This window comes from Penicillium manginii (assembly GCF_028828005.1).
Source record: "Penicillium manginii strain IBT 31320 chromosome Unknown utg000002l:1.0-5564898.0:1.0-5567710.0, whole genome shotgun sequence".
NCBI lineage: Eukaryota > Fungi > Ascomycota > Eurotiomycetes > Eurotiales > Aspergillaceae > Penicillium > Penicillium manginii.
Window position 1 is genome coordinate 2,778,053 of NW_026643103.1, and position 27,740 is coordinate 2,805,792.

General features: G+C 49.6%; 8 protein-coding genes across 8 annotated transcripts; 4 read left to right on the top strand and 4 right to left on the bottom strand.

The window, feature by feature from the left end:
- Positions 1–138: 138 nt before the first annotated feature.
- Positions 139–3,951, top strand: N7533_002295 (HECT-type E3 ubiquitin-protein ligase; the record flags this gene model as incomplete). Its single annotated transcript, XM_057098945.1, has 4 exons — positions 139–778; positions 834–2,876; positions 2,935–2,979; positions 3,029–3,951. 4 exons carry the CDS (start codon positions 139–141, stop codon positions 3,949–3,951), a joined length of 3,651 nt encoding a protein of 1,216 aa, XP_056964081.1.
- Positions 3,952–4,560: 609 nt separating this feature from the next.
- On the bottom strand, positions 4,561–4,989 carry N7533_002296 (uncharacterized protein; the record flags this gene model as incomplete). Its single annotated transcript, XM_057098946.1, has 1 exon — positions 4,561–4,989. One exon carries the CDS (start codon positions 4,987–4,989, stop codon positions 4,561–4,563), a length of 429 nt encoding a protein of 142 aa, XP_056964082.1.
- A 3,344-nt stretch (positions 4,990–8,333) lies between these two features.
- On the top strand, positions 8,334–11,093 carry N7533_002297 (beta-glucosidase; the record flags this gene model as incomplete). Its single annotated transcript, XM_057098947.1, has 8 exons — positions 8,334–8,460; positions 8,516–8,598; positions 8,655–8,821; positions 8,878–9,011; positions 9,064–9,152; positions 9,216–9,631; positions 9,690–10,074; positions 10,149–11,093. The coding sequence occupies 8 exons, from the start codon at positions 8,334–8,336 to the stop codon at positions 11,091–11,093; spliced, it is 2,346 nt and encodes a 781-aa protein (XP_056964083.1).
- Positions 11,094–11,249: 156 nt separating this feature from the next.
- On the bottom strand, positions 11,250–11,759 carry N7533_002298 (MAPEG family protein; the record flags this gene model as incomplete). Its single annotated transcript, XM_057098948.1, has 1 exon — positions 11,250–11,759. The coding sequence occupies one exon, from the start codon at positions 11,757–11,759 to the stop codon at positions 11,250–11,252; it is 510 nt and encodes a 169-aa protein (XP_056964084.1).
- Positions 11,760–11,891: 132 nt separating this feature from the next.
- N7533_002299 (uncharacterized protein) lies at positions 11,892–12,905 on the top strand (the record flags this gene model as incomplete). The annotated part of the gene is made up of 2 exons (XM_057098949.1): positions 11,892–12,382; positions 12,464–12,905. 2 exons carry the CDS (start codon positions 11,892–11,894, stop codon positions 12,903–12,905), a joined length of 933 nt encoding a protein of 310 aa, XP_056964085.1.
- Positions 12,906–14,097: 1,192 nt separating this feature from the next.
- N7533_002300 (beta-glucosidase) lies at positions 14,098–16,538 on the top strand (the record flags this gene model as incomplete). The annotated part of the gene is made up of 4 exons (XM_057098950.1): positions 14,098–14,628; positions 14,726–15,442; positions 15,496–15,650; positions 15,716–16,538. 4 exons carry the CDS (start codon positions 14,098–14,100, stop codon positions 16,536–16,538), a joined length of 2,226 nt encoding a protein of 741 aa, XP_056964086.1.
- Positions 16,539–17,453: 915 nt separating this feature from the next.
- N7533_002301 (PSP1 family protein) lies at positions 17,454–20,110 on the bottom strand (the record flags this gene model as incomplete). Its single annotated transcript, XM_057098951.1, has 3 exons — positions 17,454–17,976; positions 18,040–18,248; positions 18,278–20,110. The coding sequence occupies 3 exons, from the start codon at positions 20,108–20,110 to the stop codon at positions 17,454–17,456; spliced, it is 2,565 nt and encodes an 854-aa protein (XP_056964087.1).
- A 3,455-nt stretch (positions 20,111–23,565) lies between these two features.
- N7533_002302 (NifU family protein) lies at positions 23,566–24,737 on the bottom strand (the record flags this gene model as incomplete). Its single annotated transcript, XM_057098952.1, has 4 exons — positions 23,566–23,709; positions 23,840–24,376; positions 24,449–24,579; positions 24,659–24,737. The coding sequence occupies 4 exons, from the start codon at positions 24,735–24,737 to the stop codon at positions 23,566–23,568; spliced, it is 891 nt and encodes a 296-aa protein (XP_056964088.1).
- Between the last annotated feature and the right edge of the window lie 3,003 nt (positions 24,738–27,740).

Consider the following 27,740-nt stretch of genomic DNA (forward strand, 5'->3'; position numbering starts at 1 on the left):
TCATTTCCTTATCGTCGACTTCCCCACGATCCATTTGCATGTCCTTCGTTCTCGAACCAAGCTCTATAAGCTGGCCTTCTGTCCAATATCAATCGCCCTGGATTTTTCCAATAGCTATAGACGATCAAATGTGCCCCGATGTCCTCTCGATCCGGACGTAATCCGCCGTTTCCCTCCCACTCCAACGCCAATCTCGGTGGCCTCCTTCCTTCGATCCCTTCCTCAAGTTTGGTGACTGAGCGCTCTCTCCGGCCGATCGAACCTCACGATGCTTCGGATATGTCGAAACTAAACGGGGATCCACCGAACAGCTCATACCGCCGCGGTCACCACCGCTCAATCAGTCATCCGTTCACCTCGGCACTGTCGAGTATTGGTAAGAAGCGTGACAAGGCAGCGCATAAGCACGACAGGCACGACAAAGAAGCCAAGTGGGATTCCGATTCAGACTCCGATGAGATCACATACCCGGCCAAACCAATGTCTTCGAGCCCCCGGAAAGATTCAACTAAAGCGGGCTCGAGTAATGGCACCGCCGAAACCAAATGCGGGACCTGCAACTCGACTGTTCGGTGGCCACAGCACTTGAACGTCTTCCGATGCAGTGATTGCCTCATGATCACTGATCTTGAGCCGGATACGCTTGGAGAAACTAAGAATGCAGGTAGTCCCGATGTGGAAGATCGAGGGCATCGGGCCCGGGGAGACCGCCCTCTACACTCACATTCAAATCCAAAGGAGGCTCACGTTCCATTTGCCCCTCCAGATTTCGCGGCCGGTAAAGCGCCCCTCCTTTTTCAATCCCATAAAGATTCAACTGACTTGGCCAATAGAATCACTTGTATCGGCAAACCGACTTGGTGGCATGATTGATGGATGTCTCTCGAAATATTTTGACAGCCTTCTCGATGGTACTCAGCATAGACCAGCACCCGATGAGAATCGCACCGGTAGATTGGATATCCCGAGAGTTCAAAATGGTACAAACCTTCAAACGAAAGACTCTCATGGTGGCCGCCTACCGCCCCCCAAGGAGGATCCGCGCAGTCGCAGCACGTCGGCTTCCAGCGAACATGGAAGGATTTATGACACCAAGGAAAAGCCCAAGTTCCTAATACCACGTAAGGGTAATTTGGGGGAGAAGCCTTTGCCAGATTTGCCGAGTAGGGCTCGTGCAAATTCGGACTTGCGCTCGCATCCAAGACCCAGTCGTCGCCCCTCTGATACGCCTCAACCCCCAGCCTCGGGGAGTTCGGAGAAAGACGACCAGTTTTGCATCTTCAAGCGTTTGGAGAACTACATCATTGCTGCGTTTAAGGGTAGCAATGTGATGAACAACTCATTCCCCACGTACCATCCATCACTTCGATCTGCCAGCAATGGGAACCCACCGCGAATGAAGATGGACCCCATCAAAGAGGTGGACCCAATGTTTAATGTTCCCGTGTTTGAACCTGATGCCAAAACTCTTCTTTTGGGAGATGTGGCTGAGAACTCTACTTGGTGGATGACCGAATGGGCACAAGCTGAAGGACAGGTTCCCAAGTCCTCCAAGGATCATGGGTCTCACAGATCTCGTGCAGTGTCTTCCCGAAGTCCTCGCGTGAACTGGGCAGAAGCTAACCAGTGGTATCACCTAATTCTGACGGCCGGCAGCTCCTGGAATGAGCAATGGGCCAAAAAGAAACCCGACCCGAATCGCTCAGAGGCTGACCGTGTGCGGACCAAGAAATGGGAATCGGTTGACCTAGCATTTATCGAAAAGGAGATTACGGATTCTCGTCTGCACCTCCAGCGGACATTGATGAAGGCCACGGAAAATCTCTTGAAACGTCCACGTTCTATCTTGAAGAAGCCCGAGGACACTAGGTTCTTGTTCATATTGCTTGCAAACCCGCTACTGTCCTCGCCAGGTGCCTACTCGCACGCACGCACGACCCAGACTTCTCACCGTGACGATCGCCGTCCCTCAAACCCCAACAATCTCCAGTCAACTACTAGAGACGGAAAAGCGGCAGGTAGAGAGCCTGGTGCGACCGCCTCAAGCCACAACAATTCCAATCACCATTACGGCATTCTCAAACGCATTCTCGGATTACTGGCTAATCTTCCGAATGAAGCACATCATACATTCATTTCCTGGTTTTCTCGATTTTCGCCCAAACAATTCGAAAGACACGTGGATCTGATAGGTGGGTTTGTCAACTATCGACTTACCCGACAGCATGGTCGCAAGCGTACCCAAATTGCCATGGACAGCAAGGATGGCGATCAGCTTGTGCCGAGTTTTGCTAGTGCTACTGGAAATACGCCTGCGGAGCTACACGCCGCCATCAATCGACGAAGCCCTCAAAAGAAACCGACCAAAAAGAAAGAAGCGCCTATCATATATGCAGAAGACTGGCAGATCCGTGCTGCAGCGAGAATTATGTCTCTGCTTTTTGCTGCAAACAGCAGTAATTATTCGCGTAGACCAGATGGCATGGAATCAAAGGCGCGTCATCGCACCGAAGCTGGAGCAAACAGCCAGGCACGCCAGCAGGGATATATGGTCTCCATTGACTCATTCTACAACACCCTTTTGGACTATTCTGACTTGATCGGGGACTTCGAAATTTGGGAGTCGAAAAGCTCAAAATTCTGCTTCTGCAGCTACCCTTTCTTCCTCAGCATTTGGGCCAAAATCCGGATCATGGAGCATGACGCTCGCCGTCAGATGGAAGTGAAGGCCCGAGATGCATTTTTCAGTAGCATCCTCAGCCATCAGGCAGTCAGCCAGTATCTTGTCCTGAAGGTCCGACGGGAATGTCTTGTCGAGGATAGTCTTCGCGGAGTGAGCGAGGTGGTGGGAACAGGGCAAGAAGAAATCAAGAAGGGTCTTCGAATTGAATTCCTTGGAGAAGAAGGTGTTGACGCTGGGGGGTTTGCGTAAAGAATGGTTCCTCCTGCTGGTACGGGAGGTGTTTGACCCTGACCATGGTAAGTCAGACAATTCCGAGCTTGGAAGAATTTTCTTGACAATTTCCAGGTCTTTTCATCTATGATGAGGACTCACAGTACTGCTACTTTAACCCTTACTGTTTTGAATCATCTGAGCAATTCTTCTTGATCGGTGTCTTGCTGGGACTTGCCATCTACAACTCGACCATCCTTGATATCGACTTGCCGCCTTTCGCGTTCCGGAAACTACTGTCGACTGCCCCTCAGACAAATGCACCGCCCACAGCCAATTCCCGCCGGACGAGGTTCAAGTTTACACTGGAGGACCTTGCGGAGTATCGACCAGCCCTCGCCCGAGGACTTCGTGCCTTGTTGGACTTTGAGGGCGATGTCGCAGAAACATTTTGCTACGATTTCGTTGCCCAAGTTGACCGGTATGGAGAAGTTGTGAACATTCCTCTGTGCACAGGAGGCGAGAAGAGAGCAGTGGACAATGATAACCGTGGCGAGTTTGTTGAGCTATACGTCCATTATCTTCTCGAAACAGCGGTTGCTCGACAGTTTGAACCGTTCAAGCGTGGGTTCTTCACGGTCTGTGGCGGTAACGCCCTGTCACTTTTCCGACCCGAAGAGATCGAGCTACTAATCCGAGGCTCGGACGAACCACTTGATGTGTTGTCTCTACGCGCGGTAGCCACCTACGATAATTGGAAGTCTCATCGCCCCGAATCCCTTCCCGTCGTGCAATGGTTCTGGGAATTCTTCGAGGGCGCTGCGCCCGAGGCACAGCGAAAACTTCTCTCATTTATTACTGGAAGTGACCGCATCCCTGCAATGGGGGCTACAAGCCTCACCATTAGACTCGCCTGCATGGGAGATGATTGTTCTCGCTATCCGATTGCGCGTACCTGTTTCAATACGCTCGGCTTATATCGGTATACAAACCGGGACAAGTTTAAACGACTGCTCTGGGATGCAGTCGTGAACAGCGAAGGATTCGGTTTGAAATGATCATCTTCCCCGTCTGCTCCTGGTCGAGCGACCATGATTTTATGATTACTTGTGCATTGTATAGATGCCATTGCTGGGCGACGTAGTCTCTTAGAATACACGGAGTTAGTTGTTTCTGATTGCGATGCATGCTGAGGTTTATGGTTTATGGTTTTTGGTGTTTGTGAACATACATACAGTGACACATTGCTGGCTGGGTTGAGTTTCAAGATAGAATATCACAAACTTGAAATCTCGATATTCTGTACATTGCACAAAGCAATAGATTCGACATAGTAGAATGAGTTGTTTCGTGAGGCTTTGGGGTGCCCATAGGTAAAATGTGTTCTACGTTTGTGAAATGTCGGTTTCAAGGTTCATTTTTAAACCTGACTAGGTAGTGCTTATTCAATCATAGAAAATATCAACAAACTTGGAATATGCGGATTTTGTCTATCATAATAGCCCCTCGGTCGTTGACCTGAAGAAAATGGATTGAATAAAAACGTACTACAGAAACAGACAAACCAACGATACATCCCTGATAACAGCAAATCCTCTCAGTATCCACCCGGAATGCGACAAAGCCATCGATTTCCCTTAAGCCCACAAGAAATGAAATCCGCAAAATTACTCCTGCGCCTCAAGTCCATTGCCAGGCGGCACAGGGAAGGGGCAGTTAATCAAATAGTTCCTGCAGGGGATATCGCTAGGATCATCGGACTCAGGAACAATACGACCCTCATTCAAAGGCCAGCCAGTGTTGATATCCTGGCAACCACCGCCAGAGTGGTCTTCGTGGTAGTTGCTGCAGTAGCCGCAAGTGTGGTCGTTGAGAAGGTGGTTCTTAGCCACCAGGAGCGAGAAGTAGCCCTCATATTTGAAGGAACGAGCGGCGTTGATCTCGTCGTTGGAGGGTGAGATTGGGTCATGGTCGACCTCGCCGGTCCAGAGTTCGTTGCCAGTGCAACCGGCTGTGTCGTAGAGGACGACTTTGCCTGGTTTGGCTGCAGCAAGGGCAGAGAGGAGGTATATAATGGTGAGGGATGAGAAGTGCATTTTGATGATTCCGTTCAGGGGTTGAGTGCCTGGTATTGATAGAGGAGAAAGATGAGGATGGATGAGGAATGAGTGAAGAATTGCGAGAACAGAGACTCGTTCTTATGGTTTAGCAGAAAGCCTGTCTAGGTGCGTGATTTTATGGTTACGTGCCAGTGCCAAGCTGAGGCATAAAACGATCATCCAAGGCGCACTACAAGCAAGCTCGAATGAAGTATAGATTGACTTCATTTGTCTAATCAAGTCTCACGGGTAAATTACCCCATAGCAGGTTTCAGAATTCTGGTAGAAAGTTGAGACTAAATCGTCATGATGTGGATCTACTCTGCTATAAGCTGATGCCTGGGGGCCGATATGTGGATGTGAAGGTTGCTTTTTCGGGCGTAATATGTGGATGTTAAAGTTGAATCTGCCGATAAAACACCGCGGACCTGCTACGTGGGGGTAATCATACCACACAGAAGAATGGTGCCAAAGGAATACAGCTGTGCCGCGAATAAGGTTGAGTGTATTGTGTATAAATGATTGGTAGGCTAAAATAGGATCTGATATGAAGAAATTTAGGGTTTCGGGAGACAAAATCTACTAGTTAGTAGTACTAGTCAAGGCACGTACCTGGAGTGGTATGGAATGAGAAGCAGCTGGGGGCCTGAATTACCCCTTATGTCAACAGATAAACACAATCAGGGTCCAAAATTCTAGCTTCAGCAGATCTGCAAAAGTGGCTCTTTCTTACTGTCGAGGCGTCATCGGCACCAATGGCCCCCAAGACCGACCAAGCTCGCGGCTTACGCCAAGAAGAAATTTGACGCCATGTTGCCTCTTAGTCTAAACCTCACCCGATGATACTATTCTATGCGGACTAATCACTATGGCTATACCAAATAACCATGCTACGCAATGGCTAGACGGACCTGCACACCTTGAATAGTAAGATAAGTTATCAAGTAGAAGAGATATTCAGCATCGTCAACAACCTTTATTCAGGAGTGATGGTTTCACTCCTGCTTACGGTGGAGAAATTTGGCATGCCACGTTTAATGAACCTTGGAAGGTTAGAGCAGAAAGTAGGGTTCCACTGTGGGTTTACGAAGAAGATCTGCAGCAATTATAAAGTCGTGCAAACCGTGGTGCAGAGTACTGCCTTGTACCTTGATATTCACACATCGGGAATAAATTCAAAGTTGTCTTTAACATTTCTTCATAGAATTGAACCTTTTATTTCTTTTGAGAAATCCAGTATATCTCACTCTCAAATCCCAAGATGTCTTCGACCGGTATCCGAAACGTGTTGAAGCCAAGGTGCTTGAACATCACGAAAATCGGGCTAACAAAAGCCTAGGGGCCCATTGATACTTAGATAGCATAATATGGAAAATAACTTTACCGAATGTGATATTATGCCCGGATTTTATACTTCTTTTTGTTTCACCCCGGGGCCTACAGCGGCAATGCACCAGGGGTTGACTTAAATTCCGCCGTGACGTCTACTACAAAAATTAATCTATCTTGTCTCCAAGGACTCTTTCCCTAAGGACCTAACAAACTGTGAATAATATTTTTCAATGTACAAACTCAAAATTATTTCCGCGATGGCTTCTTCAAATCCGTCAAAAACCTTAGCTTTTTTCACGTTATCTTTACTATGTGACATACAACTTCGGCGAGATACTAATGAATACCATAAAACTACTCTTATGTCAGGACTCTATGAGAGAGTTGCAAGTGGAACGACGAAATGAGACACATGAGCTGGATAATATTTCTATTGCTAATCATGGCAGGTTCTGAGCATCATATTCTTTTGGCGTATATCTTTACTAATCTCCACGAGTTTGGAAAACGAAGGGACTTGATGTTTCTCTCGTACTCAAGCAAAGAGGCTGTAACCCATCAACAAGAACATGCGATATGAACCAAGTGATACTATCCGCAAACCTAACAAAGAAAATTATGTCCAGAGAGGGCCAGAGATGTTTAAGAGCCCTCGAAATCTTAGCAGACATGGGGTAGAAAACTTGTTTGCCTCGGCATTAATGTGTCGGTAGGTGCGGTGGTAGTTATCTGCCGAAGGATTGATAGGCTTCTATTAGTTAGTCCTATGCATTAAGCCACTATATTATTTGGATACTCTTGCCTGTATTTGGTTAGAAAGTGTTTGCTTCCTTAGTCTTAAGGCCGTTGGAATACCCGGAGTTAATACTCGATAGGTAGAGTTATAAGCTGCTGACACCCCGCTATGACAAGGAGATAGACTTTTCACCGCCGCCATGAAATGTTAAGGAACTCTAGCCGATGGCGTCTGAAAAGGCCCACTTTGAGTAGAAGTCCCCTTTTCATCTCTGATTGTGTTCCTTCGTAGATTTTCTCCCTTGAAACTTGCAGATCATGGAAGTTCCTCTATCCGAATACACCTAAAAAGAGCCTTGGAGCCGATGATAGATGAATAAACAAATAGGCCAACCCCTCAACATTCGGAAAATGCGCTATGCCACCTGGGTATACCCCACGTTTGCCGGGCTAACTTTGCCGGACTAACTTGCGTACAGGCTAAGCCCCACATTATCCCCATACTCTTCCCCACACAAACCTCCGCAAAATGATCAGATTTATGCAAGAGTGAGCTGGGCACGTGTGGTGTTAAGGAACCTTGCTAGTGCCAGACTGGTTCCCTGGCCCGACAACTCTCCGTGTCTCTAGGTACCGGTAAACACTGTACCGATTACTCGGCTTTAACTTGAACGTATTCTAAATAAGCCAACTAGTGATAGCAGCTTGAAGACGACAATGATTGTGAGATATCTCATGATGAAATCTATGCCGATAGATGACCTGAAATATTTCAGAGGAAATAATGTACCTGGGCAACAAAAATCATGCAGCAAGAGGGAGGAGAAAACTTGGCGCAAACACTGCTACTAAAAACCTTGGAAGTATCGCTTTTCTCCCGAAGTTTACCCAGTGCCGAAAGTTAAATCTGGACAAGATAGGCTTCTTCTCCGCCATCGGACTAAATGCTTCCCTAATGCACACCATTTATCCAGTGCAAAGCATAACGGACGGGACTCTTCCGAAGCGTATGCTACTATAACTCTAAGTGTGGGCAACAATCGGCATGGCCGGCTACCTCAGACGGGTTGAATGGGGAAGTATCTTGCTGATCATTTGACTTGGAGCTTGTCTGATTAGAGTATAGCATCCCCTTTGACTGAGGGGTATATTTGACTCGCTTTGACGAGAAAAAAAAGTATTTAGAGGGCCATGGGCCTCAGTATCGGTGGAAGTTCTCGTTCTTTAGCTCAAAGCAAAGCGGTTCCATTCATTGCCTAGCGCGGAACAAAAGCATGTTGTCTCCAGCAAAGATTGGGATTGCTTTGGCAATTCTGTCTATCTGTGGTCTGGGCCATACAGAAGAGACTATCACTTCAGATACTCATTTTTATGGCCAGTCTGAGCCCGTCTATCCTTCTCGTACGTGAAACAAACAAACAAATCTATAGGTCTACTAGACTAATATGTCATGTAGCAAAGGGCAAGGGAGGTGGGGACTGGGCCGATGCATACACAAAGGCAGCAGAGCTAGTCGCTCAACTGACATTGGAAGAGAAGGTTTGCTTGCTACCAAAACCACCGTTTAGCGTCGGTAGAGCTAACAACCCTCAAAGAATAATCTTACCTATGGAATCGCAACAACTGAGAATGGTTGTTCTGGGAACATCCCAGCTATCCCTCGACTGGGATTCACTGGAATGTGCCTTCAGGATGCCGGTAATGGAGTTCGTTTTACCGATTTTGTCAACAGCTACCCCAGTGGTATACATGTTGGAGCGAGGTAAGAGACACCGATCCTAAAACCACCAGGAACAAGCTGAAAACAGAACCCAACAGCTGGAACAAGACTCTCGCGCACGATCGTGCCTGGCACATGGGTGGAGAGTTTAGAAAGAAAGGTGTACAGGTCGCTTTAGGGCCTGTTGTTGGACCCCTGGGGCGAGTGGTAACGGGTGGTCGAAACTGGGAAGGTTGGTACTATTGCAACGACAGGAAAAGCTCACAGGACTAACAATTTTAAAGGTCCTTCCAATGATCCATACTTGGCTGGTGTGATGGGAGCCGAATCCGTCCGAGGTCTCCAAGACCAAGGAGTGATTTCAAGTGTCAAGGTAATCACCCCAGCAGACATAGTGGAGATCCCAAATCAAGGTCTGACAAGTCAACTTCTTTAGCATTTCATTGCAAATGAGCAGGAGCTTTACCGGAACCCCACCCTTGACGCCGAGAACCGGACTGTTGAATCGATTTCGAGCAATATCGATGACAAAACAATGCACGAACTATACCTTTGGCCATTCCAAGACGCACTGAAAGCAGGAGCGGCAAACATTATGTGCTCTTATAACCGCGTCAACAACTCTTATGGCTGCCAGAACAGTAAGACATTGAATGGCCTTCTCAAGACTGAGCTTGGTTTTGAAGGATTCGTCGTTACCGACTGGGATGCACAGCACGCTGGCGTTGCAGCAGCTAATGCTGGACTGGATATGGCCATGCCCAATGGCCAAGCCTTCTGGGGTGACAACTTCACTGAAGCTATTACCAATGGAAGTGTCTCAGAATCTCGCTTAGATGATATGGCCACCAGGTATGACTTATCCCCTTTTAATCGATGAAAATTAATCCTTACTAATACTTGCCACCAGGATCATCGCGTCTTGGTACAAGCTTGGCCAGGATGAGTCAAGCTACCCTAAGCCTGGAGTTGGAATGCCTTACAACCTCAGCGAGTCTCACGATATCGTCAATGCGTTGACCAGAGATGCCAGACCGGTTCTTTTTGAAGGTGCGGTAGAAGGCCATGTTCTTGTCAAGAACGTCAACAAGGCACTGCCTTTGCAGTCACCAAAATTGTTATCTGTGTTTGGATACGATGCCAAAGCCCCCGATGCTTTCATGCCAAACGGACAGAGCATCATTGCCAATGCTTGGACGATGGGCTTTGAGCCAGCAATCTCCCAATTCTCGGATCTTGACTTTTTTGGGGCAACTATTGACCCCCCCCCTACTACAGCCAAGTTGCCTTTAATGGTACGCTGAGTGTCGGCGGTGGTTCAGGTGCAAATGCTGGTCCTTACCTAAGTGCACCACTTGATGCGCTGCAGCAACGAGCCTACGAAGATGGAACGGTTGTGATGTGGGATACTTCCGATGTCCCTGGGTCAACTGGATTGATGGAGATATCCGACGCATGCCTTGTCTTCATCAATGCGTTCGCGACAGAGTCCGCCGATCGTGCTGGAGCATATGACGACTATTCTGATGAGCTTGTGAACCGCGTTGCAAATACGTGCGCCAACACGGTGGTCGTTATCCACAACGCCGGCACTCGCTTGGTGGATCAATTCGCAGATCACCCTAATGTTACTGCTATCATCTTCGCACACCTACCCGGCCAAGATTCTGGCCGAGCTCTTGTTTCTCTGCTATACGGCGATGAGAATTTCAGTGGCAAGCTTCCGTACAGTGTGGCCAAGAACGAATCCGACTATGATAATTTCAAGCATGTCGCGGCAGTTGCTCCCTACAATCTTTTCCCACAAGATGACTTTGACGAAGGTGTTCTGATCGACTATCGCTATTTTGACGCGAAGAATATCGCTCTTCGATATGAGTTTGGTTTCGGTCTCTCCTATACTTCTTTTGAGTTTTCGGGGCTTAAAGTTCCGAGTTCTATCAAGAATGGTATTTCCGCATATCCCAGTGGCGCTATCGAGCAAGGTGGTGCGGTTGATCTGTGGGATATAGTCGCCACGGTCAAGGCTACCGTACGAAACACTGGACATCGAACAGGCGCGGAGGTTGCCCAGATCTATGTTGGTATCCCCAATGGGCCCGTGAAGCAGCTTCGTGGGTTCGAAAAGGTCAAGATCCCGGCGGGTAAATCCGTTCAAGTATCTTTCCCTCTCACTCGACGTGATCTGAGCACTTGGGACGTGGTTGCTCAGAAGTGGCAGTTGCAGAGTGGAAGCTATGATATCTTTGTTGGCTCCTCCAGTCGCAATCTTCCTCTGAGAAGTACACTAAATGTTGTGGCTGACCAGAAATAATCAGCCCAGAGAGTCGAGATGTATAGACAGCTTGCAGCTTTGAATATGATATTAGACCAAGATGTTTAAATCCATGAATTGATCAACAGACTACAAGTTGATGAAGAATATGTAGTACCATCATGATGTCGACCAGCTAGTCATGTCACAACATGATTACGCAGCAAGTATCCTCCCAGCCTGCCACAAAAGATAAAGACAGCTCGCATTCCCCCACCACCAGACTAGACCGCGTAATTGACTCCAGGTGGGATGGTCAATGAGAATATAAACCGCACCGTAGCAAAGCCTCGCAAGTGTGTAAGACAGTCCCGCAGCATTGATAGTCTGGGCAGGAACACCCGCTTGCGATGCGAATAGAATGCTCGCAACGAGAAGGGTAAAGTTCTCAACGGAATTGGCATGCGCCGATTCATTGCGTTTGAGCATGCCAAGTTGTTTGCGCGTTAATTTGCCATCTCGAATAGCTGCTTCGCCATATTTGGCGAGATCATCGCGTGGTGATGCTTGATGGTCGATGCCGTACCACTGCTTGAGGGTACGTGAAGAAAGAACGCCGTAAGCGTAGATGAAGTGGAATCCAACGAAGGCGGGGCCATAGTTGGGTATAGATGTGTTGAGGGTATCGGCGGCACGGAGACCGATGGCTGTGAGGATCGAGGCCATAATTAACCAGAACAGTTGAGCTCGTTTATGAAATGATGCGAGGATGAATTATTTTCAGAAATGAAAGCCGGGCCCGGAAATGCCGGCCTTAAAGGATCCATGGTGTCTGGGGGCTAAAATCTCACGTCTTTAATGGTGGTAGTTGTGGAAGGAGGAAGAGAAGACTCCACCGGATTGCCTGACTTCTCCACTTTGCAACAGCTCGACCTCGTCACTCTCCTCCAATTCCCCATCCTCCATCCCACCACCAGCAATATGGTCAAACCCCTCACCTTCAAGGGCGACAAGCCCAAAAAGCGCAAGCAGCGTGACCCCGACTCCGAAAAATCCTCCAAGACCCGCAAGACTGAAGCCCCCGCGGAGAATGACGACAACCCGGAGGACCAGAGCTGGGTTTCCGCTGAGGCAGCGAGCGACATTGCAGGCCCTATGGTACTTGTGCTTCCCTCTGACGAGCCGGCCTGCGTCGCAAGTGACGCCAATGGAACAGTCTTTGCGAGTACACTAGAGAATCTAGTCGAGGGAGACCCCGCGACTGCGGAGCCTCATGATGTGCGACAAGTCTGGGTTGCGACGCGCGTGGCTGGTACTGAGTCATTCAGCTTTAAGGGACACCATGGAAAGTACGTATCGTCTCATCTTTCCCCTGCGCGAGCCTATTTCTCACGTTGGTCGAGACATTCAAAGCTAATGCTGCTCTCTAGATACCTAAGTTGCGACAGCCACGGCCTCTTCAGCGCGACCGCTTCCGCCGTTTCCCACTACGAATCCTTCCTCGCCATTCCTTCTGTCGATATCCCGGGCACGTTTGCTCTGCAGGTTAGGGGTGGGGACTCGGAGAGCTTCCTGGGGATCAAGGAGAGCGCGAAAGCTACAGGCGGCGTGGAAATCCGCGGCGATGCCACAACGGTCTCCTTTGAGACGACCGTGCGTATTCGCATGCAGGCACGGTTCAAGCCGCGTCTCCGGGCGAATAAGGAGTCCAAGGCCTACGAGAAGATCAGCCAGAAGGAATTGGAGAGTCTTGTGGGGCGGAAGCTGGAGGATGATGACGTGAAGCGATTGAGGAAGGCGAGACGCGAGGGCAATTTTCACGAGGTCATGCTGGATGTCAAAGTCAAGGGCAAGCATGATAAGTTTGCTTGAGGCTTGCGCTTTACTGACCCATTTTATACCAAGCAAAGTTGATCCTCTGATCTGGTCGTAGACTCTTCGAGTCTGGTCTATCGCGCTGGAAGTGGTAGCAAGGCCGTATCGCTTGTTGGGAAACGCCTCTTTGATCCCAAAGTCCCGTGGAATACTCGGCATGGCTCCCCATGGATATTGTCATCTCCGCATTTATCTCCGAAAGCTGACCGGGGCGTGAAATCCCCATTTACTCTTCTCGGCCTCAGATGTGCATTGACGAGGACCACAGAACCTTCTTTCGGGCCATGCCTATAACGCGAGTCTCCCGCGGTGGGGACTCGAAGGTCCATAAAAACCGTGACGATCTAGACTACTTCTATATGTGCCCCCGATTCATGATGATCGGCGCACAGCACTATCATGCCGCTATTTGGTATCGCTGAATACAATTTCAAAGTCTTCTTATCCATCGATTTTACTTTCATGCTTCCAAGCTTTCCACGAAAGATATCATAACCCCGTTACAGATAATGGGTTTAAACCCCATGAAGTCCATCGTATCTGGCAGTCTAGGCGGAGACCGCATCGGTCCTAAACCCCCAAGGCTTGGAGCATTCCGAACTTGAATTCTGAAAAACAATCCGCCTGAATCGTCCAATGTGCCAATTAGGCCCTCCCCGGATGTATATCGGGATTTCCCCCGCACTGCCAAAAAGAGGGCTATACCAACCATCCAATCAAACCAGGAGATCACTTGGCTAAAAAGCGGCACAAGGGCCACTAGTCCGTTCAGGTCCAGGTTCTGCATACTTCGGTGCTACCAGGGAATGTCACTATAGGTTAGACATACCCCTTTTTGTGGCGTTTTCCTCCTTGCCAAGAAGGGTTTGCTCACATTTCATGCTCATGCTCATGCTCATGTGAGGAACGTGCAGAAAGGAACAAAGTCCCCGGCATTCGAGCTGGCCCAGACTCAACAAGACGATGAGAGGAGGAATAATTCTCGGACAATATGAAAATGAATAGGCCCGCTTTCCTTATTCCCCTGGGCTCGCTGGCTGCAGGTCGCCGCGGGTTTACATACTTATAAGGGGATGGGTGAGCCTGCTTCAATTTGTTTGCTTGTCTCTCTCCCCCTCTGACATACTTGGAGTGTTGAGTTTTTCTTTCTTTCTATTGCATTGCCTTTCGCATTTTGCGTGTGGTTCAAATGCATACCCCTCTTCTTTTCTTGTCTCTATTATCGACTGCGGGTGCGGTCCCGACCTACGGACACGGCACGACATCGGGCTGGGACTCGGCATACGCAAAGGCCCAAACTGCACTTGCAAAGCTCAGCCAAGATGAAAAAGCCGGTATCGTGAGCGGCATGACCTGGGAAGGCGGTCCCTGTGTCGGAAATACATACGCCGCCAACTCGATCGGTTATCCATCACTATGTCTGCAAGACTCGCCACTAGGCATCCGATTTGCGAATCCAGTCACCGCGTTTCCCGCAGGTATTAATGCCGGTGCGACCTGGGATCGCAGCTTGTTGTATGCGCGTGGTGCGGCGATGGGGGCTGAGGCTAAAGGTCTTGGTGTTCATGTTCAGCTGGGACCTGTTGCTGGACCGCTGGGCAAGAATCCCGACGGCGGGCGCAATTGGGAGGGCTTCTCTGTTGACCCTTATCTAAGTGGTGTTGGGATGGAAGAGACGATTCGCGGAATGCAGGATTCGGGGGTGCAGGCATGCGCCAAAGTATGTTTTTTTTTCTCTCTCAATTTCCCTTTCGACTCGCTATAGTTCTGTTTGGGAACAGTTGAGGTCTTTTGCTTTTTACTGACTGCGTGCGTAGCATTGGCTTGGCAATGAGCAGGAGGTTTATCGTGACACGATCAGTTCTAATATGGGTGATCGTGAGACTCACGAGTTATACGTGTGGCCGTTTATGAACGCGGTTAGGGCGGACGTTGCCTCTGTGATGTGCTCTTACAATAAAGTCAATGGGACCTGGGCCTGTGAGAGCGATGAGATACTGAACGATCTTATGAAGAATGAGCTCGGCTTTCGAGGCTATATTATGAGCGACTGGAATGCGCAACACACTGGAGTGAACAGTGCCCTGGCCGGACTGGACATGACGATGCCGGGAAGCGATTTCAACACGCCGCGAGGCAGCATTTTCTGGGGCTCGAACTTGGTCGAGGCCGTGTCCAATGGCTCGGTGCCACAATCTCGCCTGGATAACATGGTCACCCGTATCCTGGCTGCCTGGTATCTTGTCGATCAAGACCAAGGCTATCCGGCGGTTGCGTTTAGTTCTTGGAATGGTGGTAAAGCCAGCGTCAATGTGACTGCTGACCATGCTACTGTTGCCCGCGCTGTAGCTCGGGACTCCATCATTCTATTGAAGAACAAAGGCAAGACATTGCCGCTTGGACGACCAGAAAGTCTGGCTATTATTGGGTCAGACGCTATCGTCAATCCTGGCGGACCAAACGCATGCAGTGATCGCAGTTGTAATAACGGAACATTGGCGATGGGATGGGGCAGTGGAACTGCTGAATTCCCAGTAAGCCCCCAAACCCAGGCCACGGAAAGATTAAAGCTGATCAATTGACACAGTACCTCATCGGACCCCTCGAGGCAATTCAAAAGCACGCAGACCAGCATGGCACAAAGATAATCACCAGCACCACAGATGATTCCACCGCAGGAGCAAAGGCCGCTGCCGCCGCCGAGACAGCGATTGTCTTCATCAACTCAGACTCAGGCGAAGGGTGAGTACTACCTGACCAGCCCAGATAAAATCCCCAACCCCATAAAAATATTAACATCCACCCAGATACATCACAGTAGAAGGCAACGCAGGAGACCGCAACAACCTAGACCCCTGGCACAACGGCAACACCCTCGTACAAGCCGTCGCAGCCGCGAACAAGAACGTGATAGTCGTCATACACAGCGTAGGACCAGTGATCCTAGAAACAATCCTCGCCCAACCATCCGTGAAAGCAATAATCTGGGCCGGACTCCCCGGCCAAGAGAGCGGGAACGCCCTCACAGACATCCTATTCGGAGCTACGTCGCCGAGCGGCAAATTGCCCTACACAATTGCCCGACAGCGCGCGGATTACGGCGCGGGGTGGATCAACGCGCAGAGCGACCCCTTTGCCGAGGGCATCTTTGTTGATTATCGCCATTTCGATGAGCAGGGCCTTCAGCCGAGATATGAGTTTGGGTTTGGGCTGTCGTATACCCAGTTTAAATACAGCGGGTTTTCGGCGAATGTTTTTACGACGCCGGGGCCTGCGGTTGGGTCTGTTGTTTCGGGTGGACCGGTGGAACTCTTTGAATCTGTTGGATCGGTTACGGTTCAGGTTGTGAATAGTGGTTCGGTTGCAGGGGCGGAGGTCGCGCAGCTTTATATCGGGTTGCCGGATTCGGCGCCGCCGAGTCCACCGAAGCAATTGCGTGGATTCCAGAAGGTCAAGCTACAGCCTGGGCAGGCTGGTACGGCTACGTTCGAGTTGACTCGACGGGATCTGAGTTACTGGGATACACTGACGCAGAAGTGGGTTGTTCCTAGTGGAAAATTCAAGGTCTACGTCGGGGCTTCTAGTCGGGATATTCGCCAGAAAGGGACATTTTCGGTTGGGAATCGCTGAATCTAGTGAGAAGCGAGAATATCATTGAGATTCTTGGTGTATTGTTCAAGTAAACAGTCTTACTACGATTTGTTCTTCCTTCTTCCTGAGGTCCTTCTTCCATTTTCTTTTCTTCCTTCCATCTTCCGATATAGCAACGTGAAGAATAAACAAGCTTGAAGAGCACCAGCGTAAGGCACAGACAGGAACGCATGCAGTTGTGGCAGGTGCCAATCTCTTTGAAGATAACATAACGTGAGATACTAAATCAGTCATTAAGAGGGACTTTTCGCGCAAAGGTCACGAGCAGACGGCGAGAGTGAAGAATGTAGCGTATCGCAGAGGAACAAACCAGCGCACAAGCGCGTAAAATAATAAAAATAAATTGAAAGGAAAGAGACGAAAGAATAAAAAAAGTGAATAAAAGGAGTCTTGAAATTATGAACACTAGAACTGAGCCAGATCGTTTCATGTCTATTCGATAAAAAGGATGGTGTAGCTGTAAAAGAATGTGGGGGCTCACGAAAGATAAGCCTGGGTATGGAGTCTAGCTTGGACGGGAGTAGTACACGGGAAATTGGAAATAAAAAGCAGAAAAGAAGAAGAAGAAGATAAAGAAGGGGAAACGCAGATCAGAAAGATAGTGAAGAGAAAGAGAAATATCATAATGATAAAAAGCAGGGAGATTCGCAGTAGGCTTGAATAAAACGAGACATTCTTTCGCGGAGATTAAGCACAACGGACAGGGACTGTGGAGTCTCCCATGGTGAGAAATGTCCACTGGCCTGGTGGTCTAGAGATAATTCTTCTTTGTTTAAGGCGGGAGGAAATCTGGAAGGTTGAGGGGGGAGAAATGTGTCGGGGGCGGATTGTACAAGTTCGTAAAGAGTGTAGTGGAGGTAGGGATTTGTCGAGAAAAAGGATGGGTGATTTCCATCACGAATTGAGTGACAGGCCCTGAAATCGACTGGTCCACTCAGTTTGTGCTGGGTGTATGCGAGCCGCAGCGTTGCCAGCACCACCAGCGGGGTAGTCGGTGAAGCTTGGGTCCATGGGACCGAAACTGGTGGGGGAGTAGGGTGCGAACGGATCGCCTTGTGCGGTCTCAAGTTGACGAGTGGGCTGAGCAAAGGGCTGGTAAGAGTCGGTGAATGCTGTCCGAAGAGCGCCTACTGGATTGGGCATGCTTTCACGACCGGTGTCGATCGGGTCTCGCCCACCATAGGCCCTCCCCTCGTGTTGGTGGCGACGATCTGGGTGCTGTTGATCTTGGCTGTACAGTGGGTTGCTCATACCACCAGTCCCCGGGAGACCAGCAGACGGGGGTGTCACAAAAGAGGCCGGGTTGATCGCGGACATCCAGATTCGCGTCTTGTAGATCTTGAACAAATCGGTGACCAGCGAGTTGAAGTTGATGTAGGAGTCGGCGAAGTAGTAGAAAGTAAGCTTCTTCCAGTCCCTATCATCATAATTAGTTTGGTGATTACGAAGAGAGAAGGGAAGAGAGGCTTGGAATACATACATCTGGAACTCGGCATCGAGAATTTCCATATTTAGTCGATGCTCGACGACCTTTTGTTGGCAAACCCGCTTGGCCTTGGCTTCGTTGCCTTCTTTGTCGCGCAGTGTAAGAATCTCGTGATTTTGCGCAAGACGCTTGATAAGTTTCGGCTTGATATCTGTAGCCGGCTCTTGGACGCTGGGGCATGAGGGCCCATTCCGCCCGTCGCACTGCGTGTGTTCAAGCCAGCGCTACCAACATTGGAGCCCTCTACTTGACCCTGTCGGGAGAACATCATGAGCCATTTATAGTGCTCTTCGGCGTACTGCTGCTTGAGCTCTCGCGCTTTCTGAAGGGACACATTGGCATGTTGGACAGTACCCAAGTCGGTACCTCGATCAGCCTCAACGATGACGAGATCGCCTGATTTCACCTGGAGACCGGTATCCTCTTGAATGTAGAAGACATCGGCACGATGGCACTTGAAGGTGACAATGTAGAGGAGCTGGTTCTGATGGGCATGAGACAGCGCAGGTGGTTGCCGGCCATAGGCTCCAGACATGGCGTATTGGTTGAGAGCAGCTGGAAGGCCAGAGGTACCGTCCCCACGTAGAGCTTGTTCCCGGGAGTAGTATGGTTCTGGCAAGTGAGTTGGATTTAGAGTCGCCTCAGTGGGATATTGATGGAGAGCCGAATACTCACGAGGCTGCATGGACGGGTTAGGGTAGTCGTTCGTATTTCCGTATCCATCATCTCGTTCTCCCAAGCCAGCCCGAGGAGTGGCGGTCGCATGGGAGTCAACCGAGCTGACAGAGGCATGGCGAATTGGAATATCAGCGAACGAGTGGCGGCGACTCTGCGGAATATCGACCATACTTCCAAAGCCCAGAGAAGTCTGCCAGTGGCCCTTGCGAACGTTCTCAAGGGCGCGATTCTCCAAAGGCGAGGAAGCGAACGACGAAAACTGTTGCTCTAGATTTGCTGAATGCTCCGAGTAGCGTCGTCCGGTGTTGCCGCGCATGACACCGTATCCATGGATATCGCGCAGTTCTCCGGGATCCTCGGGGGCTATATCTTCCTCAGGAACACCGCCGTGGATACGATGTGCTGCGTGTAGCCCACTAGCAGTTGATGCAGAGGAGGATGCGCGTTCACGGTAGCGATTGTCCCTTTGACCCGCAGCTGCAGCCTGGCGCAAGAGCGCATTCTCGCGGGCGAGTTGCTCAATCGTTCTGGCTTGGCTGGCTGAATACGCGATATCGCCGTCAGAACCCAGGCTTGATTCTCCGTCGTCGTCCTCGCGGACCCGTCCGAGCATTGCAGAATCGTGGCCCAACTCGCCGAGTACGCTTGGTCGTGAGGCCCGAGGTTGGCCAGAAGACATTTGACCAGGGCCGCGAGAGCGACCACTAGGATTTGGATACGCACCACCGGTGCTAGGTTTGTTTGCTGCAAGTCCCGCCAACTCTGGATCCATTTGCCCGACCGAGTAAGATTGCGAACGGTATGTCTTTGGGGTAGGATGGAGGGGAATTGAAAAAGGAATGGCCGATTCTCCTGAGATGGTGCGGGTGATGGGACTCAGCATCTCGTCACCGAGTGAGGCGCTTCCAGCTGGAGGGTTGGTCATAGTTGGGGAGGGCACGATCTCCGACAGACGAGGCGGGGGTTCCTTGCGAGATTCTGTGTTCCAGATACCAGTTCCCCACGGGTACTGGCTGCCTCCAGATTGATTCCAATTGAAGGAAGTGCTGAGGCCAGGGCTGGTAGCTGCTGCCCACGGCGGCTGATCACCGGACGGACTGGCGGGGTTTGAAGGAGCAGATGCGAGAGGTCCACCGGGGAGTGAGTGTTTCCTTTGAATGGAAATAGGCACCTCATTCAGCCAAGATGTCCGACGTACAGGCTTCGTTGCCGGCGCAGTGATGGTTTGAGTCAAAGGGTTGTGCTCGCCGTCATCATCGGAAGAAGCCAGCGCTTCGGAATCAGGTGTGGAGCGACGGACTCCAGGATGACCTTTCTCGAGTCTGGTGGCATTCGTGGCAGGCACGGGAGGTGTGCCCGACATCTGTTTGTGGGATGGCGCAGACATGATTCCTGAAAATGAATCCTGGCCCGGGGTCAGCGGTTTATTCACGGACTGATATTCGTAATGACCCGGGCTTAGCGGTCGTCGCATCGCCGGGATGTTATTTGCGGGGAGAGATGGTGTGTGTGTGGGGGGGAAGATGGAGTGCGGAGGGCAGGGTGGATCGGAGGGTTGCTGACCTGTGTCACCGTTGGGTAACGAGTGATGGAACTGTACTGTATAAGCAGAATTTAGGCTGTTGAGCACACGCGACAAAGCACCAGTCTTTGATCCGCGCGCTTGAGATGTTGGAGAGGGTAAGACCAGTCTCGATCTTTAGATGTTGGAAAGGATGCGGTATGTGCAACACTGGCCAGAGGAGTAATGGTTAGCTTGCCGAAGGAGTGAAAGTGAAATGAAGAGAAGAAAAAAGTGGTTTTGCGTTGGAAAAAAAGAGACATGAAAGAAATCTCAAACATGTTTCGAGGGGCAGTGAAAGCAAAGAAAGACGAAGTTGAGCAGGGCACGTGTGTGTGGCATGACTTGAGGCTCGTCGCGACAAAGCGGGGAGGCTCTGATGAGAAGCTCCAACGCGCCACCACAGCACAAAGCCCAATTGTGGCGGGCCGAGACAGACTCGCCGGCAGCTCAATCGGGAGGGAAAGTGAAAGAGGTTGGGACTTGTGCCGGTTCATGTCGCATCGTATCGCATTGCATCGCAAAGTAGCGCGGGCAGGGCGAGCGATGCGATAGCGCGCCAGATGCGGAGATAAGGTGACATATGAACAATTGCCAACTCGCATGCGACGAAAGACTTACCAGTTGGAAAAGGAATCTAGGGTAAGTCTACACCCAGGGTAGGCCTGCCAGACGCCTTTTGAAAGGGAAGAACAAGCCGTAGAGTATCAACGAAGGAAGCAGTAATCGTAATCGTGACTGGAGGTGGAGAGAAATGATGAGCGACCGACCGCGCAATAGAGGAAGATGGGTGGAAGTGAGAGAAATGGGAAAGAAGAGGAGGGGAATAAAAAGAGAGAGAGAGAGAGAGAGAGAGGGAGAGGGAGAAAAAACCGACCACCCTCTAAAAAAACGAAGAAATAAATCTATTGTAGAACGCGCCGGTCTCGTGGGTCTCGTCAGAATTTCGACTGCTTCACAAAAAGCGCGGGTCACGGGGGGGTTGCGACCGGGGGGGGCGTCGAAACGCGGAGTCGCGGAGTCGCGGAGTATGGACGGTAAGATGTGGGGAGCTTTTTGGCTTTGGAATGGGGGGGATCGGCGGCTGGTTTCTGCTTGCTTCTTGAACTGGGATCTTTGCTCTTCCTTTGGATCTTGAAAAAATGTCGTGCCGTCTTTTATTGGACTGCTAGGGAGGTGAGGCAATCAATGCGTTTGCGGAAAGTTGGGAGTGAAATAGGGAGAGAGCGGTGGTAGCGTGACCACGAATGACGATATGGGAGAGCACCAAGTCCCTTCAAGGGTGGCGCATGGCGAAGGATAGTAAGGGGGGGGAAGGTTAGGGTAGAGGAAAACGGATAGAGGAGAGGAGAGGAGAGGAAAGTAAAGAAGAGAGGAGAGAAGAAGAAGAAGAAGAGGAAGAGAGAGAGAGAGAAGGAAGAGGATAAAGAGGGGGACGGATCTGGCAAGGTCGCCCCGAATTGATGTTCAGGGGACACGGACCATACATACTACATTACATTACTAGTATACTAGTATCCTACAGTATACTACATAGTCTACTAGTATAGTATAGTATTTAGTATGCTAGTATCGCCAGTTCTGACTAGTTTTAACTTGTCAAGGGCCCAGATTAAAGCCGCTATGCAGCCTCTGTCAGCCCACAGCATCTTTGGCCCCCCTCCTCGCACGGCCCACTCATCGGGTCACACACTTGCGGGGTTGAGTGTATTGCTGTATGGAGTACGGAGTACGGAGTACAGGCCTGTACGCATTGTACTGCACTATTAACAGGGGGCACATCCAGTGCAGAGCATAGTATGGGTATGAAATTGAACATGGATATGGATATGGATATGGCATGGGACACGGATACACTGGTAACTGGAGTACGTCATGCTCATATCCATACCCATAATCAATATATTCACTAGGACCAGTTCTGTGGAATCTGTGGAATCGCTCTACCCCGGACACAAATGACACAAATGACACAAATGTGGGGGAATGACCCAATGGGATCATCTAGGCCGATCCATCTTTTGCGGGGAGAGCTTGGACAATGCAGGAAAGTCTCCATTCCACTCTTTCCACGTCCACTTGGTTATTACTATTATTTCCATTCCAAAAGATTGGCCAGAGTTGATGTTGACAAGATGTTCTGGACCTCATCCTGTCCCATCCTGTCCCATCCTAGTTCATCAACCACCACCGTCACCACTCCAGGATCACACATCGTGGGACAGGCAAGACCATTGTTCCCCTCTTCCCGCACCAACCTAATTCAAGTTTGACTTGTCCTAGAAATGGCCAGACCACGGTCGCAAATTGAATCATCTGCCCCCTCCGAGCCTCCGAAGCTATACTGCCTCTGCTTGGCTCAAGGCCAGAGGTCATCCAAAAGAACCATCTGAGTGGACTCATAGTGAGTGGGTGGGGATGGGGACCGGGAACTCACTCTAGCCTCTAGGAGGGTGGTGGACATGGTGGACATGATAGACCTCGTGAACCTCGGCGGGAAGAGGCGAAAGCAAACAATGCCCCGCCTTGATCGCAGAAAGTACGCGTGGTACTTGGTTAGTTACTAGTTAGTAGTGACTAACTAGTTACTATGTAACTAGGTACTTTGTAGTATTTTACTTGGTATTCTTGCCACATAACTATAGCTCTATTCTATTTCAACCCGTTATTTTACTTTACTTTATTTTTACTTTATTTTTATGTTAATTTGCTATCATCCTAGACACATCTTCATCCCATCATCCCATCATCCCCTTCACATGACGACGATCGCCTTACTGCAACGCCCCTCTTGTCATGCATCCCCCGCAATCCAAAAGGGTTCAGCTTCCCCTCTCGCTAAAGTCCACTCCGGGACCTTGCCCAAATCCTAGCTAGCGTTTCATCTATTGCGGAGTCCCTCATTTTACAAAGTACTTCAAGAGGCATTCTCACCAGACTCGCCCATTCAACCATCCAGTGCCCTCGATTGCTAAAAAAAACTTTAAGAATAGATTCAAGTTCGCTAGACTGACTAATTTACATACTCCTCCTATTTTGTTTTGCCACATGGGAAGCTGCGTCTCACTATGATAGAATCATCATCATCATCACCTCCTAATATCCATCCTGCTCCTATTTTGTTAAACCCTGTCGTGCTGGGGATGGAGCATTCCCATCCCAGTCAAGATATCTCATCTCCCATTCTATCGTAGCGAATCAGATAATTGGTTATTGCGGCTGTCTGACCAGGCAGTGCCGTAATGCTTCCCTCCACAGAAATGTCGATAACAGTTGAGAATTTACGGCGCATTGTCCAGCGAGCTGCTAGCCGTTGCAGCCTCGCCCTTTTGCTGCCGCAGCTTCTCCTCAAAGCGAGCGAATTCGTGCATCGAGATCGCTTCCTCCTGATCCATAACCTGCTCCACGCCCTGCACCTCCTCGATCTGCGGAAAATTCAAGTCAGTAATTGGATCAATGGGACACCTCACTTCACCTCGCCCTAGCCGCCGAGCGGAGCGCGGAAAGCAGTGGGATGGGCAGTGGGATTCGGAGTCGGGGGTCGGGGTAACTCACATAGTGCATGAGCATAGACTCAATACCATTCTTCAAGGTAACAGTGCTAGAATCACAAGTGCGGCACGCACCACGAAGCTTCAGCAGAACAATGCCATTCTCGAAGCCGCGCAACTCGATATCACCACCATCCTCCTGGATAGCGGGGCGGATGCGAGTTTCCAGAAGTTCCTTGATCATGCTCACGACCTCGTCGTCATCCTCGTTGAAGGCAAGCGAGTCATTCTCCATTTCCTGGGCACCTTCTGTGCCGTCGGACTCTACTGTTGACACGATTGTTTCGCCTGAGGTCACGGCCTGCGTGATCAGGCTGAATACTTCCGGCTTGATGTGCGCCCAGTTCACGTCGCTGGATTTGGTCACGGTGATGAATTCGGGACCGTAGAAGACGGAGGTTACGCCTTCGACGTCGAGGAGCTTGGCTGCGAGCGGAGACGGGTGTGGTGGTGCGACGGTTGAGCGGGGTGTCAGGTATTCGAGGAAGGACGAAGGGAAATCTTCGGGGATGACGCGGTGATTGGGGATGAATTTGAGAGCCTGGTGGTGAATTAGTAGTTGTTTCGCGAGGATTCACGATTGAGGGTGGAATTTCGGGAAAGTCTCTCTTACATCGGGGTTGGGTGTGTTTTCCGTCTGGATGAAGATGGTGCGCTTGCTGGTTGGGGACAATCCGTTGACTCCACTTGCTGCAACAGGTTGCTGGTGAGGTCGTACTGTCGGTCGGCGACGAGTCTCTGAAGCTGTGAGTGTAGGCAGACGGGCAGCGCTGGATACACTCCTGAGACAGGGCGAATGCCGCAGGCCTGATGGTTCGGCTACATGATTCGGAGATGGGGGCGAGGCGGGCGCCGAAAAATGCGCGACGAAGCATGGCAGTGGATGATGTGCTAACAGACATATTGTTATGATTGATGGTTTGGGGTATCGTGTGTTGTAGAAGGAAGGAAAGTGAGTATATTTGTATCGGAACAAAAAGTCGCAGAAGCGCCGCACTCCGGCTCTGACGCAATTACCCGGTCAGGTGATTGGCTGTAAAGGAGGGATGACAAATGAGATCAATGTGCGGCATGCTATTGGCCAGATTGACCAGATGGAGACCCACATTTAATAAATACTATCCTATTGGAGGGGTTTGGAGTATGCTGTCGAGAAAGAGTACATAATTCTAGGAATTTATACTACGCGAATAACGCTTACGCATCTTTGATACCTAGGTAATACCCGAGCCATTGTAAGTGGAACCAAACTATAGTGGAAATTGATGATCCTCCCACTCGTTGAGAGCACAGCTTATTTATCACCTCAAGAGTAAACACTCCAATGGAGCAATCATAGTGATAGAAAGGAGTGTAGCCATGATGAGCCAGAAGTGAAGAAGTAAACCGAAATCCCAAATATCAGTCCATTGACACCGCCGCATGGCACCGTCATCATTTTCTTCAGCAGCTCAGCTTGCCACATTTGGCACAAGAGTTCCTGACCCCATAGTCGCAGGCCTTCCCGGTTCCTTTCTGGCACTCGTAGACATGGCTATTGATGCAAGCCGAATTGATTAGTTGATTACCGCAGAACTGGCCCTGAACTCCGTTGCAAACGCATTTGGTAGCGGTACAGGCCCGTTTCTCGAACTGGTGCCTCCTATGTTAGATACCACCCTATCTACTGAAAATTTGTTGAGGACTTTGACTTGCAATGCTATCGAGCTCTCTCTTCATCGGCTCTGCTGCTGCAGCGCGAGCTTCCATTGCTTCGGGAGTAGCAGCGGCAAGGGCGGCGGAGACCAAGGCGAGGAAGGTGAAGATACCAGTATACTGAAGTGTGGCTGTCAGCGACCAAATTCTTCTGACAGCTTCGGATTTTCCGTTACCTTCATCTTGTTGAATCGACTGAGAGTTGCGAGAAGCTTTTCAAAAACTAGAAGACTTGGAATTTAGTTCACTCAGGCGTGTTGTCCTGGAAATATTCTCAAGGGCGTTGGAACTGAACTCATTTTATAGCCTTCTGTCCCGGACAAGACAATCTCCTCGAAGAAAATACGAGCTTCTTAATGGAGAGAATACGAGCTTTGTGCCGATACTACTTCAACTAGTTCTTTCATTAGACCATTCAGGATCTCTCATCTTATGCGTAGGCAGTTCAACGGTTGTTAGACTTCGTGTTCCCATTTCGATGTAACCCAAGAGCGCAAGCGGCTCGTGTTGATCAGGGGTGGTCTGTAACTTTACCTACCTTATTGGAGAGTGAAGAAAAGCCCCGATGCGTACTATTACTAGTACTAGTTATATGTGGAGAGGCCTAGCCCCAGATCATACCAGTATCCCCGCACAAATCGGACCCTGAGTTTTAAACAAGTCTCCAAGTTTGACTGGTTCTAGAAAATTGAATTCAAGTACAGATGTCTCGACGTTATTTCTATCAAAAATTCGTATCTGGCATTATAACGAAAATTCGGTGTTCTTTTCGACCGTTGCTACATACCATTTATGCAAGTTGGTCAGAGGTATCGGCCTGAAGCCCCTTTGGGGGCTTGCCGTCGATCGAGGCCTTGCAGGGACTGTAGAGCGTTATTGGTACATGATTTAGCCTTCCTGTCAGCCTAGGCTTGCTGCACGCTCCCCGCATTCATGCAACAAGAAACTGAAATAGTCTCACACGACATACGCCAGATAGGCTTTCTCGATAGTCCTCTCGTTGACATGTCCATGTAGTCTGAAGCCGATGAAGTAACAAAATGCCCAGGTATAGGTTTATATCGCGCTATTCATAGAAGAAATTGAATCCAAGCTGTGATATGGCAATGCAATGATAAGTCAAAAAAGACTTTAGCTCAGCCACATAAGAATCAGTGATCTCATCGAGGCGCTTAGAGATGTAATCGGGCATACCCCGAGAGCAAAAAGCGGGGTTCACTGAGACGGGAGAAGAAAACAAGAAGTAGCAGAGGAAATTCGCCGCTTAGGCTCTAGGCCAAACAATACTATCCTTTGGGAAAAAAGTGATCCCAAAGTTCAGCTTATGCAACTGCATGAAAATTACCTGACACCAACGATGCTTCTAGGCGGCACCAATTGTGTGATAGAGCTGCTTCGTTTTCGTTTTTTTAAATTAGGCAAGGGGAGTCTTGGCAATCTGTGCCCTTCAACTTTGGTTGCAGTAGAAACTTTGCCGAAAGACATTCAAGGTCTGCATAATGGTCGGCGATACTTCTCAGGTCGCGCGGAAGATTGGCGGCCCATCTCGCATATGCATGTGTAGTATCAGTTAAAGGAATACTCCGGAGAATGAAAGATACTAGGCCGCGATAGTGACAAGAATAAAGCAGAAGGAAGATATTTGAATACAATAAGAGCAACTCAGCGCATGGTGGGTAAGGGTATTCAATCGCATCACAGAACAGGTATTGAGAAATTGAATCATTGAGATTACTTAAAAAAGAGAACATATCTTTGGATCTTCGATATTTGAATTGCACTTAGAGAAGAATATTATTACACAAGGCTCACAGCTCGTTCCTTCAGTCTATGCAACAGGGAAAACTCAAGGGACGGTTTAGTCACATGAGAAATTGGGACGGGACTTGGCGATGCTGGAGTGTTCCTTTCGCACACAGCCAGAGAGTTCATCCCATTGCACAGACTTAGTCAGTTCATACTCCTATATCTAGCTGCTTTTAACTCAGATGGCTTTTCATCCGGACACATACTTCTTCTGTGATCAATCACCTCTTTCGCCAGAAAATCAGCCCTCCGAGAGATGATCGTGCGAGACATCACGTCAAAGTTGGCACATGAAGTCGAACTCGACACCTCCAAATGGCTTTTAATTTGTTACTTTAGGATGAACGACGGACTATGAGTCGAGTGATGGATCACTGAGCACTGGGGATCTGCGGGAAATTGTG